General features: G+C 39.2%; 1 protein-coding gene and 1 long non-coding RNA gene across 5 annotated transcripts in view; one reads left to right on the top strand and one right to left on the bottom strand.

Moving 5' to 3' along the window:
- Nucleotides 1-18,194, top strand: part of LOC139187013 (uncharacterized) — a 64,109-nt gene that overhangs the window by 37,392 nt on the left and 8,523 nt on the right. The window lies entirely within an intron of this gene.
- Nucleotides 13,579-18,194, bottom strand: part of RGS22 (regulator of G protein signaling 22) — a 143,300-nt gene continuing 138,684 nt past the window's right edge. For 3 of the 4 annotated variants that reach the window (XM_070803119.1, XM_070803122.1, XM_070803120.1), the window contains 3 exons: nucleotides 17,063-17,156; nucleotides 16,874-16,954; nucleotides 13,579-15,698 (listed from right to left, as the gene is read on the bottom strand). In XM_070803119.1, coding sequence (XP_070659220.1) covers nucleotides 15,688-15,698; nucleotides 16,874-16,954; nucleotides 17,063-17,156 — 186 coding nt within the window. In that variant the 3' untranslated portion in view covers nucleotides 13,579-15,687. The remainder of the gene's footprint in view (nucleotides 15,699-16,873; nucleotides 16,955-17,062; nucleotides 17,157-18,194) is intronic. The other variant, XM_070803121.1, reaches the window with a different exon arrangement.

The raw sequence follows: 18,194 nt of genomic DNA, 5'->3' as shown, positions 1-18,194 counted from the left end.
TGTTCCTTTATCTGCTGAGTATTCCTCTGTCTCTTCATCTTGTTTAAATTGCTGAGTTTGGGGTGTCCTTTCTGTATTCTGGCAGTTTGTGGAGTTCTCTTTATTGTGGTGTTTCCTCGCTGTGTGTGGGTTTGTACAGGTGGCTTGTCAAGGTTTCCTGGTTAGGGAAGCTTGTGTCGGTGTTCTGGTGGGTGGAGCTGTATTTCTTCTCTCTGGAGTGCAATGAAATGTCCAGTAATGAGTTATGAGATGTCTATAGTTTTGGGGTGACTTTGGGCAGCCTGTATCTTGAAGCTCAGGGCTGTGTTCCTTTGTTGCTGGAGAATTTGCTTGGTATGTCTTGCCCTGGAACTTATTGGCCCTTGTGTGGTGCTTGGTTTCAGTGTCGGTATGGAGGCATTTGATGAGCTCCTGTGAATGAATGTTCCTTGGAGTCAGGAGTTCCCTGGAGTCAGGGTTTGGACTTAAGTCTCCTGCTTCCGATTATCGGTCTTATTTTTACAGTAGTTTCAAAACTTCTCCTTCTATACAGCACCATTGATAAAACATCTACATTAAAGATGATAAGTTTCTCTACAGTGAGGGTCACTCAGAGAGGTTCACAGGGTTACATGGAGAAGAGAAGAGGGAGGAGGGAGTTAGAGGTGACCCAAATGAGATGAGGTGAATCAATAGTGGAGAGAGTGGGCTAGCCAGTAGTCACTTCCTTATGTGCACTCCACAACTGGACCACTCAGAGATGTTCACGGGGTTATACAGAGAAGAGAAGAAGGAGGAAGGTAACAGAGGTGGCCAGAAGGATAAAAGGGGGGAATGAAAAGGAGGGAGACAGATCCAGCCAGTAATCAGTTCCCTAAGTGTTCTCCACCGTCTGGAACACACAGAAATTCACAGAGTTGGGTAGAGTAGAGAGGGGTTAGGGAGGAGACACAGGCGACCTGGTGGAGAAAAAGGAGGGTCCAAAGGGAGAGAGAGCAGTCAAGCCAGTAATCTCACTCCCTAGTGAAAAATGGGTCCTGAAGATTGGGTCCTTAAAGGTACAAAATTGGTAACAAATACATAAAAGCAAAAATTAAAAATCTAGAGTAGAGTTTGGAATTTCAAAAATACGATGTTAAAGAAAAGAAGAAGCAAAAGAAAGAGAGAAAGAACGAACAAACGAAAACAAACAAGGTCGCGAAAATTATAAAGAAAGTACAGGTACAAAATTGATAACTAATACCAGAAAGCGAAAATTAAAAATCTAGAGTAGAGTTTGGAATTTCAAAAATACGATGTTAAAGAAAAGAAGAAGGAAAAGAAAGAGAGAAAAAACGAACAAACAAAAACAAACAAGGTCGTGAAAATTATAAAGAAAGTACAGGTACAAAATTGATAACTAATACCAGAAAGCAAAAATTAAAAATCTAGAGTAGAGTTTGGAATTTCAAAAATACAATGTTAAAAAAAAAAAAAAAAAAAAAAGAAGAAGAAAAATAAAGAGAGAAAACAAACAAACAAATACGAACAATGTCACAAAAATTATAAAGAAAATACAGGTACAAAATTGATATCAAATACCAAAAAGCATAAATTAAAAATCTAGAGTAAAGTTTGGAATTTCAGATATACAATGTTATATAAAAGAAGAAGAGAAAGAAACAGAGAAGAAGAAAAAAAAAAAAAGTCACAGAAATTATATAAAAAAAAACTATAGGTACAAAATTGATAACATATACCAAAAAGCGAAAATTAAAAATCTAGAGTAGAGTTTGGGATTTCAAAAATACAATGTTAAAGAAAAGAAGAAAAAAACAAAAACAAACAAACAAAAAAAACAAGGTCAAAAAATTATAAAATATATATATATGAAGTTTGCTGAAGAAGAAAAAAAAATAGGGTCTTTTTTTTTTTTTTTTTGCAAAGTAATAGGTTATAAAAGTGAAAATTAAAGGAACAATAGAGGACTTAAAATTTTTTTTTTTTAATTAAAAAAAAAAAAAAAAGAAAGAATGATCGTAAAAATAATAAAAATATATCTAGGACTTTTTTGTTTTTTTTTTATTGGGTGTTGTGGGTTCAGTTCATTTTTGGCTAGTTCCTTGGTCAGATTTATATTTCTCAAGATCTATAGGCCCCTTCCTATGTAGTCCGTAGTAACCACAGGGTTTTGATCTATTGCCTGTAGCTTCCAAGGCTTTTCCCTCTGTTATATCTTCTTCTGTTTGCTAGTCTCTTCAGTATCTGGTTTCCGCCCTGACTCAAAGGGCACGGTGGAGGACACTTTTTTTTTTTTTTTTTTAGGCTTACTTGTTCAGTCGCGCTGTGGGGAGGGAGGGAGGGATGCTGCAAACAAATAACACTGGCGTGGGCTCGCAGTGCCTCAGCCACCCGGGGTCTGCCCCTGCTCACGGCGCGTGTAGCCTCCCTGTCCACACTGCTCGGACTCTAGGTTGTTCCGCCGGGAACAATCCGAGGCTGGCCCTGGGCTGCATGCACCTCCCAGGTCCAAGCCGCTCAGGTTCAGGCACTCGGGTAGTCCTCAGAGGCGCAGACTCAGTTGGGCCTGTGTTTTGTGCTCTTCCCAGGTCCGAGCGCCAATTTGCTCTTCCCAGGCGAGCGCCAATGCTGCGACTTATCGCCTCCCCGCCACTCGGTTATCTGGATGTAAAACCGGCGTACCTTCTCAGGCAGATGTTGACCGTCCAGACCCCCAAGAAGTTTTAGTTAGCAAAGAAGCCTGCTTACAATTTTATAGATAATGTCTCTCTGGGGCTGCGATTGCCCCCTTCCGGCTCTGGCTGCCTGTCACCGGAGGGGGAAGGTCTGCAGCCGGCTATCTCTGTTCAGTCCTTTGTTCCGTGCGCGGGCCTGGCGGTCTTAGGTTAGGGCTGGCTTTTCGCGTGGTAGGTATCCCACAGTCTGGTTTGCTAGCCCAAATTATTTCGCTCAGATAGCGCTCAGGGTATTCAGGCCAGATTCTTACTCTCAGCGATGCAGCCCACGCCGCGCCTCCCTGCCCAGCCCCGGTTTGCTAATGGCGGATGCAGGCGTCTGCGCTGCTTCTCTGCTGGGGGAGTTACTGTAGGGCTCGCAATCTGCGAGTTTTAAATTGTTTATTTATTTTTTCTCCCTGTTATGTTGCCCTCTGTGCTTCCAAAGCTCGGCACAGATTCGGCAGTGAGAAGGTTTCCTGATGTTTGGAAACTTCTCTCTTTTTAAGATTCCCTTCCCGGGACGGAACTCCGTCCCTCCCTCTTTTGTCTCTTTTTTTTTGTTTTTAATATTTTCTCCTACCTCCTTTCGAAGAGTTGGGTTTCTTTTCTGGGTGCCTGATGTCCTCTGCCGGCATTCAGAAGTTGTTTTGTGGAATTTACTCGACGTTTAAACGCTCTTTTGATGAATTTGTGGGGGAGAAAGTGTTCTCCCCGTCCTACTCCTCCGCCATCTTGGCTCCTCCCCCCTTTTTTTTTTAATTGTATGAATTATTTGTATATTTTTAATATTAACCTCTTGTCAAATATATGATTTGCAAATATCTTCTCTCATTAAGTTGGAAAAGGGCATGACAACCTACTCCACAATTCTTGCCTGGAGAATCCTATGGACAGAGGAGCCTTGCAGGCTACAGTCCATGGGGTCACAAAGGGTCACACATGATTAAGTGACTGACACACATGCTTTCTCTCACTAAGTATCCACAAAAACATTGCTAAGACTGGTGTCAATGAAGATATTGTTTTCTTCCAGGAATTTTATGGTTTCAGGTCTTACATCAAGACTTTAATTCATTTTGAGTTAATTCTTGTATATGGTGTAAGACAGTGATCTAGTTTTTCAACAATATTTGTTGGAAGGATGTCTTTTCTCCGTTGTGTATTTTTACTTTCTTGTTGTAAATTAATTTTCCATAGATGTGTGGGTTTATATGTGGATTTTCTATTCTGTTCCATTGATCTGTGTGTTTGTATTTGTGCCAGTACCATACTGTTTTGATTATTGTAGCTTTGTAGTATAGCTTGAAATCAGGGAGCATGATGCCTCCTGTTTTGTTCTTCATTCTTCGTTGTTTTGATTCTTTGGGTCTTTTGTGATTCCACACAAGTTTTAGAATTATTTGTTCTACTTCTGTGAAATATGCCATTGAAATTTTGATACGGATTTCACTGAATCTGTAGATTGCTTTAGATAGTTAGGATATTTCAACAATATTAATTCTTCCAATGCATGAACACAGAATACTTTTCCACTTATTCATGTCTTCTTCCATTCCTTTCATCAGTGTCTTATAAGTTTTTAATAAGCATGTTTTTGCCTCCTTGATTAAATTTATTCCTGGTATTTTATTATTATTGATGCAATTTTAAGAGGAATTGTTTTCTTAATTTCTCTTTCTGAAAGTTCTTTATTAGTTTATAGAAAAGTCACAGATTTCTGTGTATTGATATTGTATCCTGTTACTAAATTCATTAGTTAGAAAATTTTTTTTTAGTGGACTGTTTAGGGTTTTCTGTATATAGATAGTATCATGCCATCAGCAAACAGTGATAGTTTTACTTCTTCCCACTCTGATTCCTTTATTTCCTTCTCTTACCTAGCTGTTACGGCTAGAAGTTCCAATACCATGTTGAATAAAACTGGTGATAGTGGATAGCCTTGTCTTGGTCCTGATCTTTGAGGAAATGCTTTCAGCTTTTCACAGTTGAGTATATTGGCTGTGGATTTGTCACATATGGTCTTTATTATGCCAAGGAATGTTCCCTTTATACTCCCTTTGTTGAGTGTTTTTATGATAGATGACTGAACTCTTTTATTAGGTTTTGGGTTTTTGGTTTTTTGTGGGGTTTTTTTGGTCACACTGTGCAGCATGTGGGATGCTAGTTCCCCACCCAGTTCCACGGTGGAAGCATGGAGTCCTAACCACTGGACCTCCAGAGAAGCCCCTCTTTCAGGTTTTGATTGTAGAATTCTTTCTCTTTTAAATCTAAATGAAAACTTTGCTAGATATACTTTGCTGTATTTTATTTGCCTTTCAACACTTTAAATATAATGTATCTCCCTTATTGCCAGCAAACTTTTTGCTGAAAAGTCAGCTAAGAGTCTTGTGGGAGTTCCTTATTCATAACTAGTTACATCTTTCCTTAATGTTAAAAAAAAACTTTTTCATTTTTGCCATTTTGACTACAATTTGTCTTGGTTTGGATCTTTTTGGCCTCACTTTGAAACTTTTGGTGCTTCTTGAACCTAGATGTCTCTTTCCTTCCCCAGGTTAAGGAAGTTTTCCATTATTATATCTTCATAAAATTTCTCTACCCCTTTCTCTCTCTATTCTTTTTCTCTACCCTTATAATGCAAATGTTAGTACTCTTGATGTTATCCCTGAGGTCTTTTAAACTATCCTCATTTTTAAAAATTCTTTTTTCCTTTCTTCTGTTCAGCTTGGTGATCTCCACTACTCTGTCTTCCAGATTGATGATTCATTGTTCTGTATCATCTAATAGACTATTGATTTCTTCTACTGTATCTTTGCAGTTAGTGTATTTTTTGGTTTTGTCAGATTCTTCTCATTTCTGAAAAATCTGACTGTATTTTCCATTCTTTTTTTCAAGTTTGGTGGGCATATTTATGATTTTTACCTTGAACTCTATATTGGGTGGATTGCTTAGCATCACCTCATTTAGTTCTTCCTCTGAAGTTATGTCTTTTTCCTTCTTTTAGAAGATATTCCTCTGTCTCCTCATTTTGCCCAGTACTGTTTATTTCTAGACAGAGGTCAATCGGTTGTATTTATTGATGTTAGAGAATTATCTTATATGGGTGATGCCATATGAGGCTCAGCAGAATGCTCCCCTCTGGTCATCAGAGGTATTTGCTCTGGAGGTGCCCCTTACACGGGCTGTGTATATTTCCTTAGGTTGTGGCAGGGCTGACAACACAGGGTGCCCTGATAGGCAGGTCTGGACCCTGAATTGGTTAAGCATATTCAAAAGCAGAGACATTACTTTGCCAACAAAGGTTCGTCTAGTCAAGGCTATGGTTTTTCCTGTGGTCATGTATGGATGTGAGAGTTGGACTGTGAAGAAGGCTGAGTGCCGAAGAATTGATGCTTTTGGACTGTGGTGTTGGAGAAGACTCTTGAGAGTCTCTTGGACTGCAAGGAGATCCAACCAGTCCATTCTGAAGGAGATCAGCCCTGGGACTTCTTTGGAGGGAATGATGCTAAAGCTGAAACTCCAGTACTTTGGCCACCTCATGCGAAGAGTTGACTCATTGGAAAAGACTCTGATGCTGGGAGGGATTGGGGGCAGGAGGAGAAGGGGATGACAGAGGATGAGATGGCTGGATGATACGTATCACTGACTCGATGGACGTGAGTCTCAGTGCACTCCGGGAGTTGGTGATGGACAGGGAGGCCTGGCATGCTGCGATTCATGGGGTCGAAAGGAGTCGGACACGACTGAGCGACTGATCTGACCTGATCTGATCTGATGTCTTCTTCAGAGGCTGTCGCCTACAGAAGTCAGAACCTGGTCTTCATGCAGCTGCCTATATGGCCTGAGGGGACTGGAGGCTGGCACTAGCCTACTGGTGGGTAGTGCTGGGTCCCTGTACAGCTGACTGCTTGACCCGGGAGGACCTGATGCTGGAGCCATCCTGCTGGTGGGCATATTAGCACCCAGTGCTAGTAGGCTAGAGGGATTATTCCAAAGTGGCAGTTGCCATCACCATTTTTATTGCAGTAAAATGACTTCCCCAAATGGCTGCTGCCATGTCTCCATCCCTAAGGGAAGTCCCAGCTGACTCCTGCATCTCCAGGATGTTCTCCAAGATCAATAAACAGGTTGGACACTGGCTCCTTTCAAACTACTGCCTCTGTGGTGGAACTCAGACCATGTGAAATTTTGTGTGTACCATTAAGACTAGAGATCTCTTCAAGAAAATTAGAGATACCAAGGGAACACTTCATACAAAGATGGGCACAACAAAGGACATAAACAGTATGGACCTAACAGAAGCAGAAGATATTAAGAAGAGATGGCAAGAACACACAGAAGAACTATACAAAAAAGATCTTAATGACCCAGATAACCACGATGGTGTGATCACTCATCTAGAGCCAGACATCCTGGAATGCAAAGTCAAGTGGGCCTTAGGAAGCATCACTATGAACAAAGCTAGTGGAGGTGATGGAATTCCAGTGGAGCTATTTCAAATCCTAAAAGATGATGCTGTGAAAGTGTTGCACTCAATATGCCAGGAAATTTGGAAAACTCAGCAGTGGCCACAGGACTGGAAAAGGTCAGTTTTCATTCCAATCCCAAAGAAAGGCAATGCCAAAGAATGCTCAAACTACTGCATAATTGCACTCATCTCACACGCTAGCAAATTAATGCTCAAAATTGTCCAAGTGAGGCTTCAATAGTACATGAACGGAGAACTTTCAGATATTCAAGCTGGATTTAGAAAAGACAGAGAAACCAGAAGTCAAATTGCCAACATCTGTTGGATCATGGAAAAAGCAAAGAGAGTTCCAGAAAAACATCTATTTCTGCTTTATTGACTATGCCAAAGCTTTGACTGTGTGGATCACAACAAATTGTGGAAATCTTCAAGAGATGGGAATACCAGACCGCCTGACCTGCCTCCTGAGAAATCTGTGTGCAGGTCAAGAAGCAACAGTTAGAACCGGACATGGAACAACAGACTGGTTCCAATTTGGGAAAGGAGTATGGCAAGGCTGTATATTGTCACCCTGCTTATTTGACTTATATGCAGAGCATATCATGAGAAACGCTAGGCTGGATGAAGCACAAGCTGGAATCAAGATTCCCAGGAGAGATATCAATAACCTCAGATATGAAGATGACACCACCCTTATGGTAGAAAGTGAAGAGGAACTAAAGAGCCCCTTGATAAAAGTGAAAGAGGAGAGTGAAAAAGCTGGTGTAAAACATTCAAAAAACGAAGATCATAGCATCCAGTCCCATCATTTCATGGCAAATAGATGGGGAAACAATGTGAACAGTGACAGACTTTATTTTCTTGGGCTCCAAAATCACTGCAGATGGTGACCGCAGCCATGAAATTAAAAGACGCTTGCTCCTAGGAAGAAAAACTATGACCAACCTAGACAGCATACTAAAAAGCAGACATTACTTTGCCAACAAAGGTCCATCTAGTCAAAGCTATGGTTTTTCCAGTAGTCATGTATGGATGTGAAAGTTGGACCATAAAGAAAGCTGAGCACCGAAGAATTGATGCTTTTGAAGTGTGGTGTTTGAGAAGACTCTTGAGAGTCCCTTGTACTGCAAGGAGATCCAACCAGTCAATCCTAAAGGAAATCAGTCCTGAATATTCAAAGGAAGGATTGATGCTGAAGCTGAAACTCTAATACTCTGGCCACCTGATGTGAAGAACTGACTCTTTGGAAAAGACCCTGATGCTAGGAAAGATTGAAAGCAGGAAGAGAAGGGGACAACAGAGGATGAGATGGTTAGATGGCATCACCGACTTGATGGACATGAGTTTGAGCAAGCTCCAAGAGTTGGTGATGGACAGGGAAGCCTGGTGTGCTGCAGTCCATGGGGTCACAAAGAGTTGGGACACAACTAAGCAATGAACTGAACTTAAGAATACAGTCCCTTCCTGAGAAAGAAAAATGGAGCTGGAGGAATCAGGCTCCCTGATTTCAGACTGCTGCTCTTAGCACTTCAGTCATGTCCCACTCTGTGCAACCCCCACAGACATCAGCCCACCAGGCTCCCCTGTCCCTGGGATTCTCCAGGCAAGAACACTGGAGTGGGTTGCCATTTCCTTCTCCAATGCATGAAAGTGAAAAAGTGAAAGTGAAGTCGCTCAGTCGTGTACGACTCTTAGCGACCCCATGGACTGCAGCCTACCAGGCTCCTCCATCCATGGGATTTTCCAGGCAAGAGTACTGGAGTGGGGTGCCACTGCCTTCTCCGTGATTTCAGACTATACCACAATAAATAGCAGCAGTATCTTTTTGGATCCACTTCCTAGAGGTGGTGCCCACCAGTACTGCCATTAGCCTCAGATTGCATAAGTGGTTCCTGCCTGTGACTCAGTCCTCAAGGAGTAACCCAACTGATTTTTGCCTCTCTAAAAAGATGCTTCAAGATTAGTACATGGGTCCCTTTTCCTATGGTTCATGAACTCTTCCAACTGGTATTTTTGTGATGGTTTTCAGGTCAAGTGAGTCTATGCACAAGCTCTTTAAGAACAGGTTTCCCATTTCTTGGTTCTATAGTTCTCCTGTGCATATTCCCAATTGGGTTTTCAAAGCCAGGTATTTGGGTGCTTATCTCTCTTTTACAGTATCTAGAAGCTTGTGTACCTGATGTGGAGTTTGAATCCCTCATTCATCTAGAAGAAAGATCTGTGCCTTTGAGATCCCTCTCAATTGTGAATTACTACATCTGGAGTGTGGGTTTTTCCTTGGTGAGCCTGTATCTCTACCTTTCCTACTGGTCTTGCTGGTGTTCTTTTAACCTTTTTTGTGGAAGCTTTATTCATCCAGTTTTCAGGTTCCTTTCTCAGGGAGTTATTTCATATGCAGTTGTAGATCTGCTGAGTGTGTCTGTGTGAGGAGCTGAGTTCAGGATCTTCCTGCACTGTCATCTTGAACCCTCCCCCACTTCATCTTTTGACCTAAATCTCTAATTTAAAATACAGAAATAACTGCTCATGGAGGAATACACCAAGACTCTATATACAGTTACAGATTAAAAAATCTCCAATATCATAAACTCACAGAATTACATATTAGTGCTAAAAAAGGACGCTTTGTTTCTTATACATAAGTAAACTGAGACCAAAAAAGGCAAAAATAAATGGCTCTATATCAGAAAGACAGTAACAGATCCAAGATTAGAACAAATTTCTACTGAATCTTTGTATATACACCAACTGAGATACTTTTTGAAGTAAAAAGTTTACTATAATTTTTAAAAAGGGTATGTCAATTAAGAAACAAATTATTCACAGATTCAGTTCAGTTCAGTTCAGTTCAGTCACTCAGTTGTGTCTGACTCTTTGCAACCCCATGAACTGCAGCATGCCAGGCCTCCCTGTCCATCACCAACTCCTGGAGTTTACCCAAACTCATGTCCATTGAGTCAGTGATGCCATCGCTAAATACTATAATTTTCAATTATGTAATAAATGATAAACATACCCATTTAAGAAATGTAACATGAATTAGGTTATACCTTTAAAACTAAATTTTTTATGAAAAAAATAATATTCACAATCTGAATCTGACTCAACTGGCCACATTACTGATAGATTACTGCACTATTATATTTATTTCAAAATAGTTACTCACTGCAAACAATAATATAAAGAAAGTATAACCTCAATTTTCCCATGTATTGAAGGGTGTAAAGCTGACATAGTTTACAGAGTAATTTGTGTGTTTTTAAAATGTAAGACTTCTAAAAGTAAGTTGTTTTTTCTTTATGAGGACTTATAAAATCAAGAAGCATATCAGATGTAAACATGTAGCTCAGTTAGAATTTATTTATTTATGTGTACAAATCCAATGCAGATTTAAGGGCACTTTTAAGATTACCTAAAATATAGTGTATGTCACTGACATTATATCTAAGTAAGGAATTTATTTTATGTTCTATTAATTCAATAAACATTGGTTGAGCATCTCCTTTAGGCATTATACTTCCAAAGATGATATAAAAAAAGAAATAATTCAAGTGGATGTAAAACAGATACCACTAGAACAAATAAGCTGTCATTAGTTAGAAGGCACTCTTGGCAGTGTTACAGAGCTAGCAGGTGCGATACTTTAAAAAAAATGATATGCTAGATACGTATAATTTGAAGATTCCATTGTAATTAGGGATTTCAAAAAGTAAAACATAAAAACTCTCCAAAGTCTAAAGTAATAGTTCTCAATTAGGGATGATTTGGCAATGTCTGGAGATATTCTGGGTCACGATCACCGACGAGGTGCTACCAGCGCACAGTGTGGGAGCCAGGTGTATTTTTAAACATTCAACAGTGCACAGGAGAGTCCTTCACAACAGAGAGCTAGCTGGCCAAAAATGTCAACAGTGCCAAGACTGAGAAATCCAAGCCTAAAGTGATTTAAGTGATTGGATGTGATTTAATAAGTATTAATTTATTCTCTGAAAGACACAATGACACATAGATCTATTCTCATAAATATGAAAAAATGATGTAGTTACAACAAAGATTATTAAATATACTTTATACAAACAAGCCACTTTGCTGTGCATTTCTAATTACAAAAATACCAATGAAAACATTGTTTGAATAGCATTATACTGACTTTCTTCAATGAGCAGTGACTTTTTACTTTCCCGAGATTTTACAGTGCAGATATTTCTTTCATTTCAGCAAATCCTTAAAGAACATCTATTTTACAGATGTTCTGTGTAAGATACTGAAATTCAAATGACAGCTTTAACCAGGAAATTAAATTACAATCAATGTAACTAGTGCTATTATAGAGTAATGAACAAGCTATAGTGTTAGGACAGAAGAGTGAGTGATAACTCATGCAGCTGTTTAGAAATCTTCAGTGAAATAAGAATATCAAAGATAGCATCCCAGAGGAACAAATGTCTGATCTGAAGCACTGTTTACATCAGAAGACAGGAGGGCCTTACATGTCATGCTAAATAAAACACTTCTATTTTAGAGATACTAATTAAAACTCACATCCAAGGTGGTAAGAATCTGAAATAAGGCAGCCATCCACTGGGGGATGAGAGAAGGAGAAAACGCACTGAAGGCATGTTAAGGAATCAGTAGAGCTAATGAGAAGATTCTTCCTGAGCACTAATATAAGGAAACCGACTCTAGTGGCATAAGTTGAGACTAACTCATGCTGTGAGATGCTTTCAGGGTAGGCCAAAAATGAACATGCAAGTATTTATAATATAAAAATTTCCATCGGAGAAAACTCCCCTCTCCTGCTTCTCCTAGGGGGAAGGACAGAGTGACAATTTTGCAATATATCCATTCTTCCTAACAATGCCTGCCCTCAACAGAAACTATTCTGCGACAGCCTAACAGGCTGTGGTTTTCACCAAAGCCTAACTGACATGGGAGGGGGGAAATACCCAACCAGGCTCACTAAAGGAAAGAGATCTAATCATGGGACTATACAACACCTCCTCCTCCCACATTCTATCACCACATCAACAGCACTCCTGTATAATGTCGGGGATTACAGATAAAAGAACTGCAAGCCTCAGACCCTATTAAGAGATCTCTAAGAAAACCCAAAAGCACAGGAAGAAAATAACAAAGACATAGAGGAAATTTCAGTCACTGGCACCACAGATACAGCAAACATTAAATACAGCCTAACTCCTAGTCAGATAAATACAAAATCTCACACACTAAAGGTCCATAAACCTCACTTCCTTTTACCTGATGCCTCATATCTTACTTTCAAAAAATACTACAAAGCATGTTAAAAGGCATAAAAACATATCTGAAGAGACAAAAAGCAAGCATCAAATCATAATCAGTATGACAGAGACTTCAGAATGATCAGACCAAAAACTTAAAATCACTATGATTCATGTGTTAAGAGATTTTAATAGAAAGAAGTGTACAACATGCAAGAACATCTGAGTAACATAAGCAGAGAGACAGAAATCCAAACAAAGAATCAAAAGAAAATGCTAGTAACTAACTGAAAGCACTGAAACAAAAATGAAGAATGTCTTGGATGAGTTTATCAATAGACTAAATACAGCAGAGGAAAGAATCAGTGGGCTTAAAGAGAAGTTAACAGAAAATTCCAAAACTGAAATGCAAAGAGGAAAAAAACAATGAAAAAGAAAAGAATATCCAAGAACTATGGGACTATTACAAAAGATGTGACATGTACATAATGAAATAGCAGGGAGAAAAGGAACAGAACACTTGAAGTAATAATGATGGAATTTTCAAAAATTAATGAAAGACACAAAACTACTGATCCAAAAAGCTCGGCGATTACAGCAGGACATTTATACAAAAATCTACACCTATCATGTTTGAACTGCAGAAAGTCAAAGATGAAGAGAAAATCTTGAAGGAATCTGAGAGTCAAGAAAAGAATTGCATTTGCCTTCTCTTTAGAAACCACGCAAAAAGAGAGTGAAGTGTTTGAAAGGTTGAAAGAGAAAAAGAAATACTTAGAATTTTGTATCCAGTGAAACTACCCTTCAAAATTAAAGGAGAAATAAAGATATTTTAAGGCAAACAATAGACCTTCCTTAAAAGAAATATTAAAAGAAGTTCTTCAGAGAGAAGGGAAATGGTATAGGTCAGAAACTCAGATCTACACAAAGAATGAAAGCGTATTAGGGGAATAAATGAAGGAAAAATAATACCTTTTATTTCCTTATTATGAGTTGACCTAGGAGAAAACAGTTGTTAAAAATAATAACATCAACAATACATTCAGCAATTATAGCTTATAGATAAGTGAAATTAACTGACAGCAATACGATAAGAGATAGGAGGGAGGGAATTGCAAAATTCTGTTAAAAGGTATTATACTTGCATTACCCATGAAGCAGTCATGAAGCAGCAGAATATTATTTGAATGTAGACTTTTATTAGCTGTAAATGTATACTGCAAATTCTAGGGCAACTAACTAGACAACTTTAAAAAGATGTATAACTGATAAGGAGAAAATGGAATCACAGAAAATGCTTGCTGCTGCTGCTAAGTCACTTCAGTCGTGTCCGACTCTGTGCAACCCTATAGATGGCAGCCTACCAGGCTCCCCTGTCCTTGGGATTCTCCAGGCAAGAACACTGGAGTGGGTTGCCATTTCCTTCTCCAATGCATGAAAGTGAAAAGGGAAAGTGAAGTCGCTCAGTCGTGTCTGACTCTTAGCGACCCCATGGACTGCAGCCTACCAGGCTCCTCCATCCATAGGATTTTCTAGGCAAGAGTACTGGAGTGGCTTACTTAAAATCAAAAGGCAGAAAACGAATGGAATTAAAAAAAGGCAATGAATGGAAAACAAATACAAACTTCTTGACTAATATAGGGTATTGGGGAGTATGGGAACAGAGGAAACTATAGGGTTCTGATGCTTAAAAAAAAAAAGGTGTCCAAACCCACTGCTTTAGAAAACAAGTGGGATCTCTGAAGTCTTTCTCCTGATGCTCGCCCCTCTATACAATGCTTAACTCTTTAAAGAATTAGGAATGGTAGTTTCCACTTTGAATATACTTTCTGGGATGATAGTAAAGTGGAAGTCTAATGCTTCCAATCTGCTAACCCAGGTCACAGTCCTTGGAGTTTCTGAGTCCCAAGGCAAACAGATGATGAAGGTTCATCCTCCCAGATAATTTCTTACAGATTCTCCTTTCCCTCTAGGAAAGAAGATACGTAGATGTATGTCTGGGTTTCCTCTGCTACAAGTGTGTGTGTCAGTCGCTCAGTTGTGTCCGAATCTTTGCAACCTCATGGTCTGTAGCCCACCAGGCTCCTCTGTCCATGGAATTCTCCAGGCAAGAACACTGGAGTGGGTTGCCATGCCCTTCTCCAGAGGATCTTCCCGACCCAGGGATCAAACTCAGGTCTCCCGCGTTGCAGACAGATTTGTTACTGTCTCTAGTTAATAAGGGAGCTTTTGCCTTTTAAAACTCTTCTCTTGCTACCCTAACAGTTTATCACACGGACAACTAGGATGTCCATTAAAGAGGGGGATTCCTGGGTTCTGTCCAAGAACTACAGAATCAAACTCTCAGAGAGTGAGCCCAGGAATCTGCATTGCTAGCAAATGTTACAGTGAGTCTCATGCACACTGAAGTCTGAGAGCCACACAGATTTAAAATACAGCTTCTTTAGAGTTGGGAATAGGGATAGGGACAAGATGAGGAAGGCTCTTCCCTCTATATTTTGGGTCAATTTATTGCTAGGAATATCCCTAGCCACTTGCTGAATGTATCTGCCAACCAAATACAGCTGACCCTTGAACAACACAGAGGTTAGGGGCACCATAAAGTTGAAATTCTCTGTATAACTTATAGCAGATCCCTGTATCCATGGCTCCTCCATATACGCAGTTCTGCATCTGTGGATTCAACCAGCCACAGATCCAGGAGTACTGTAACGTTTACTATTGAAAAATATCTGCATATAAGTAGAACTGTATAGTTCAAAATCATGTTGTGCAAGGGTCAACTGTATACTGAATGCTCAAGGAACATTTTTGTTAAAAGACTATTTAAGGAGCAAAACATGGTTTCTTCAGGTCTGTGATAAAATATTTTGATTCTTCCGAGATAGAATTTGTTTTATTCTAAATGAGTTAAAGTTTTTTTTTAATAGTCTTATATGTTAGGTGTTCCCTCCTAGCTCAGTAGGTAAAGAATCTGCCTGCAATGCAGGAGACCTGGGTTCGATTCCTGGGTCGGGAAGATCCCCTGGAGAAGGAAATGGCAACCCACTCCAGTATTCTTGCCTAGAAAATCCCATGGACAAAGGAGCCTGGCGGGCTACAGTCCATGGGGTCGCAAGTGTCGGACACGACTTAGCGACTAAACCACCACCACCACGTTATGTGTACAGAAGAGCTGTAATTTTTAAACTATGGAAGTAAAGCCAAACTTTATTTAGATGACAGGCTTGCTCTAAAGCAGACCATCAAAAAACCACTTGTGCTTCCATGTTAGTTAAAACTTGGTTTAAAGAATTCCTGCAAAGAAAAAAGAAGAAATGACTGAAACATAATCAATGAGAGAAAATTTAAATCCAAAATAACAACAAAAACTTAGAGTTGTAAGAAGGATCAAACAGTTAACAAATAAGTCAGCACACCCTAATGTTGGAGGCACTGTGATGTTGATCTAAGGAGTAAGGGAACTGACAGGAGCACAGTGGTTAAGGATAAATCTGAAAAGAAGAGAGATGAGCAGGCTAAGAGCATAAAGGCCTGATCATCATATCCTCCCAAGAACCAGAAAACTAAGGATTTTGAGAAACAAAAATCTAAGCTACAAAATAGAAGAGAAATGGGACTTTTACTGGGTCCTTTGAGTTTTAGTTCAATGGGATGCACATATATTACATTACACTAGTAATACTACTTTCTTAGGGCATTGTTAAAAAGTCTAACATTAGTATCTGATCAAAACTGTATAATCACATCAGTATCTGTATGAGAAAAGGACCCCAGCTTGATTTTCAGTTATTAATTATCAGTTCCTTCTTGTATTCCCATCTTGGGAAAATGGAACTTAGAAAAACTCAGCTTGCAAAACCTTGGAAAACTGAGCCCATTCTTCTATAAATGTTCTTTGTGGAAGAGAAAACTAGATAAGAGAAAACTAGATAAGGAGTAGATAGGAGCAATAAATGATCATTCCCCAGGGGCCTTCCTGTGCAGGAGACTGTGCCGTTCAAAAGGGAGGCAAGTTACTCCTGCCTATTAATTTGTTAGTGGAGAGTGTAAGTAGGGGTGTGTGTGTGTGTGTGTGTGTGTGTGCGCGCGTGTGTGTGCGCGCGTGCGCATTGTGCAGATGTCCATGTGCATTAGTGTGTGAGTCAGAGGGACATGGATGGGACCGATCAATTCAGTCTATGAACTTCCGTTGTACCTAGCAGCAGGATATGCGCTCCCGTGAGTGCTGTCTGGAAATGGTATGCAGTGTTGGGTATATGTCATAGTCTATCCTCCTCAGCAAAAGAGAAGAAAACAGAGACAAAGAGATGGAGCACCTACACTCTGAAATTCTCCTAACCTGGGGCTCAGAGCAGTTGGGAGGGAGTCAGTCCTCATCCCTTTCTGCCCTCTCCAGATGGCCAGGTGAGAGGTAGAGTTCTAACAATAAGGAAGAAAGAACTGAAATCAGACTGTCACTTGACACTCACTCTGGATGTTGTGGGAGGACACAGTCTTTTTCAAAGACAGAGTGGAAGCAGTAGACTTGAAATTTGTAAAAGATGGTGTGGCTGCACGGAAACAAGAGAAACAGTGAAGGAATCATTAGCAAAACCCTCTAGAATTAACCTGTGATTCAAGACAACAAAGCAGCCCTGAAAACAAAGAGCAAAACTTACCTGCAAACAACTTTCTTTCTAGTTCCTCTTGAATTTTAAGAAGAATCCTTTCCTGTTCTAAGGCTTCTATGTACTTTGAGTAGCACCAGGTTGGCTACAAAAACAATTTTGCAAAATTAATTTTAGAGATATTTGCCCCAGGAAATAAACTGAAGGTAAGACAGCTTATATCAGCCCCTTCATTTAAAGGCCTTTTAATGTCAAAGAACAGAATATAGAAAACATGCACATTTCATAAATTTATAATTATAGGAATTAATCTACATTTATATAGATATATTTATGATGAAGTAAAGGTATTTCTCTTTAGCCTTGATCTAAATTTTAATAATTTGATTTTTCTTCTAGTTTTATTCAGATATAATCAACATATAGCACTGTTTAAGCTAAAGGTGTATAATAATAATGATTTGACTTATACACATCATGAAAGGATCACAAGAGGTTTAAAAAACACCTTTCATCACATATAGATGGAACATTAAAGAAATAGAAAAAATTATTCCTTATGATGAGAAGTCTCAGATTTACTCTCTTAACAGTTTTCAGTTGTAACATATTACTTATATTTATATATAATATATATTAAAAATTAACAAAATGAAATATAAAGATATTTAAATATATATTAAAATGTTTATATTTTAATATATATTTAAAATATACATTTATCTGTCCCTTCTCCCCAGCCTTCCCCCCAGCCACCATAAGCTCATTCTTGGAGTCTATAAGTCTGCTTCTGTTTTGCAGATAAGTTCATTCGTATCAAAGCCTTTTAGATCCCACATGTAAGGGGTGTCATATGGTATTTCCACTCATACTGAGTGAAGTCAGACAGAGGCTCTCCAGTCCATCCATGTTGCTTCAAATGGCATTATTTCAATCTTTTTAATGGCTGAGTGATGCTCCATTGTAAATATATACCACGTCTTCTTTATCCATTCCTCTGCTGGTGGACATTTAGATTGCTTCCATGTCTTATTGTAAACAGGGCTGCAATGCACATTCGGATGCATGAATCATTTTAGACCATGTTTTTCTCCAGATATATGTCCGGCAGTGGGACTGTAGGACCATATGGTAGCTCTATTTTCAGTTTTTTAAGGAACCTTCATACTTTTCTCCACAGTGG

Source organism: Bos indicus, chromosome 14, assembly GCF_029378745.1.
Source record: "Bos indicus isolate NIAB-ARS_2022 breed Sahiwal x Tharparkar chromosome 14, NIAB-ARS_B.indTharparkar_mat_pri_1.0, whole genome shotgun sequence".
In the NCBI taxonomy this organism is placed as follows: domain Eukaryota; kingdom Metazoa; phylum Chordata; class Mammalia; order Artiodactyla; family Bovidae; genus Bos; species Bos indicus.
Note: the sequence above shows the minus strand (reverse complement) of the source record. Positions and strands in the feature narration are given on the sequence as shown.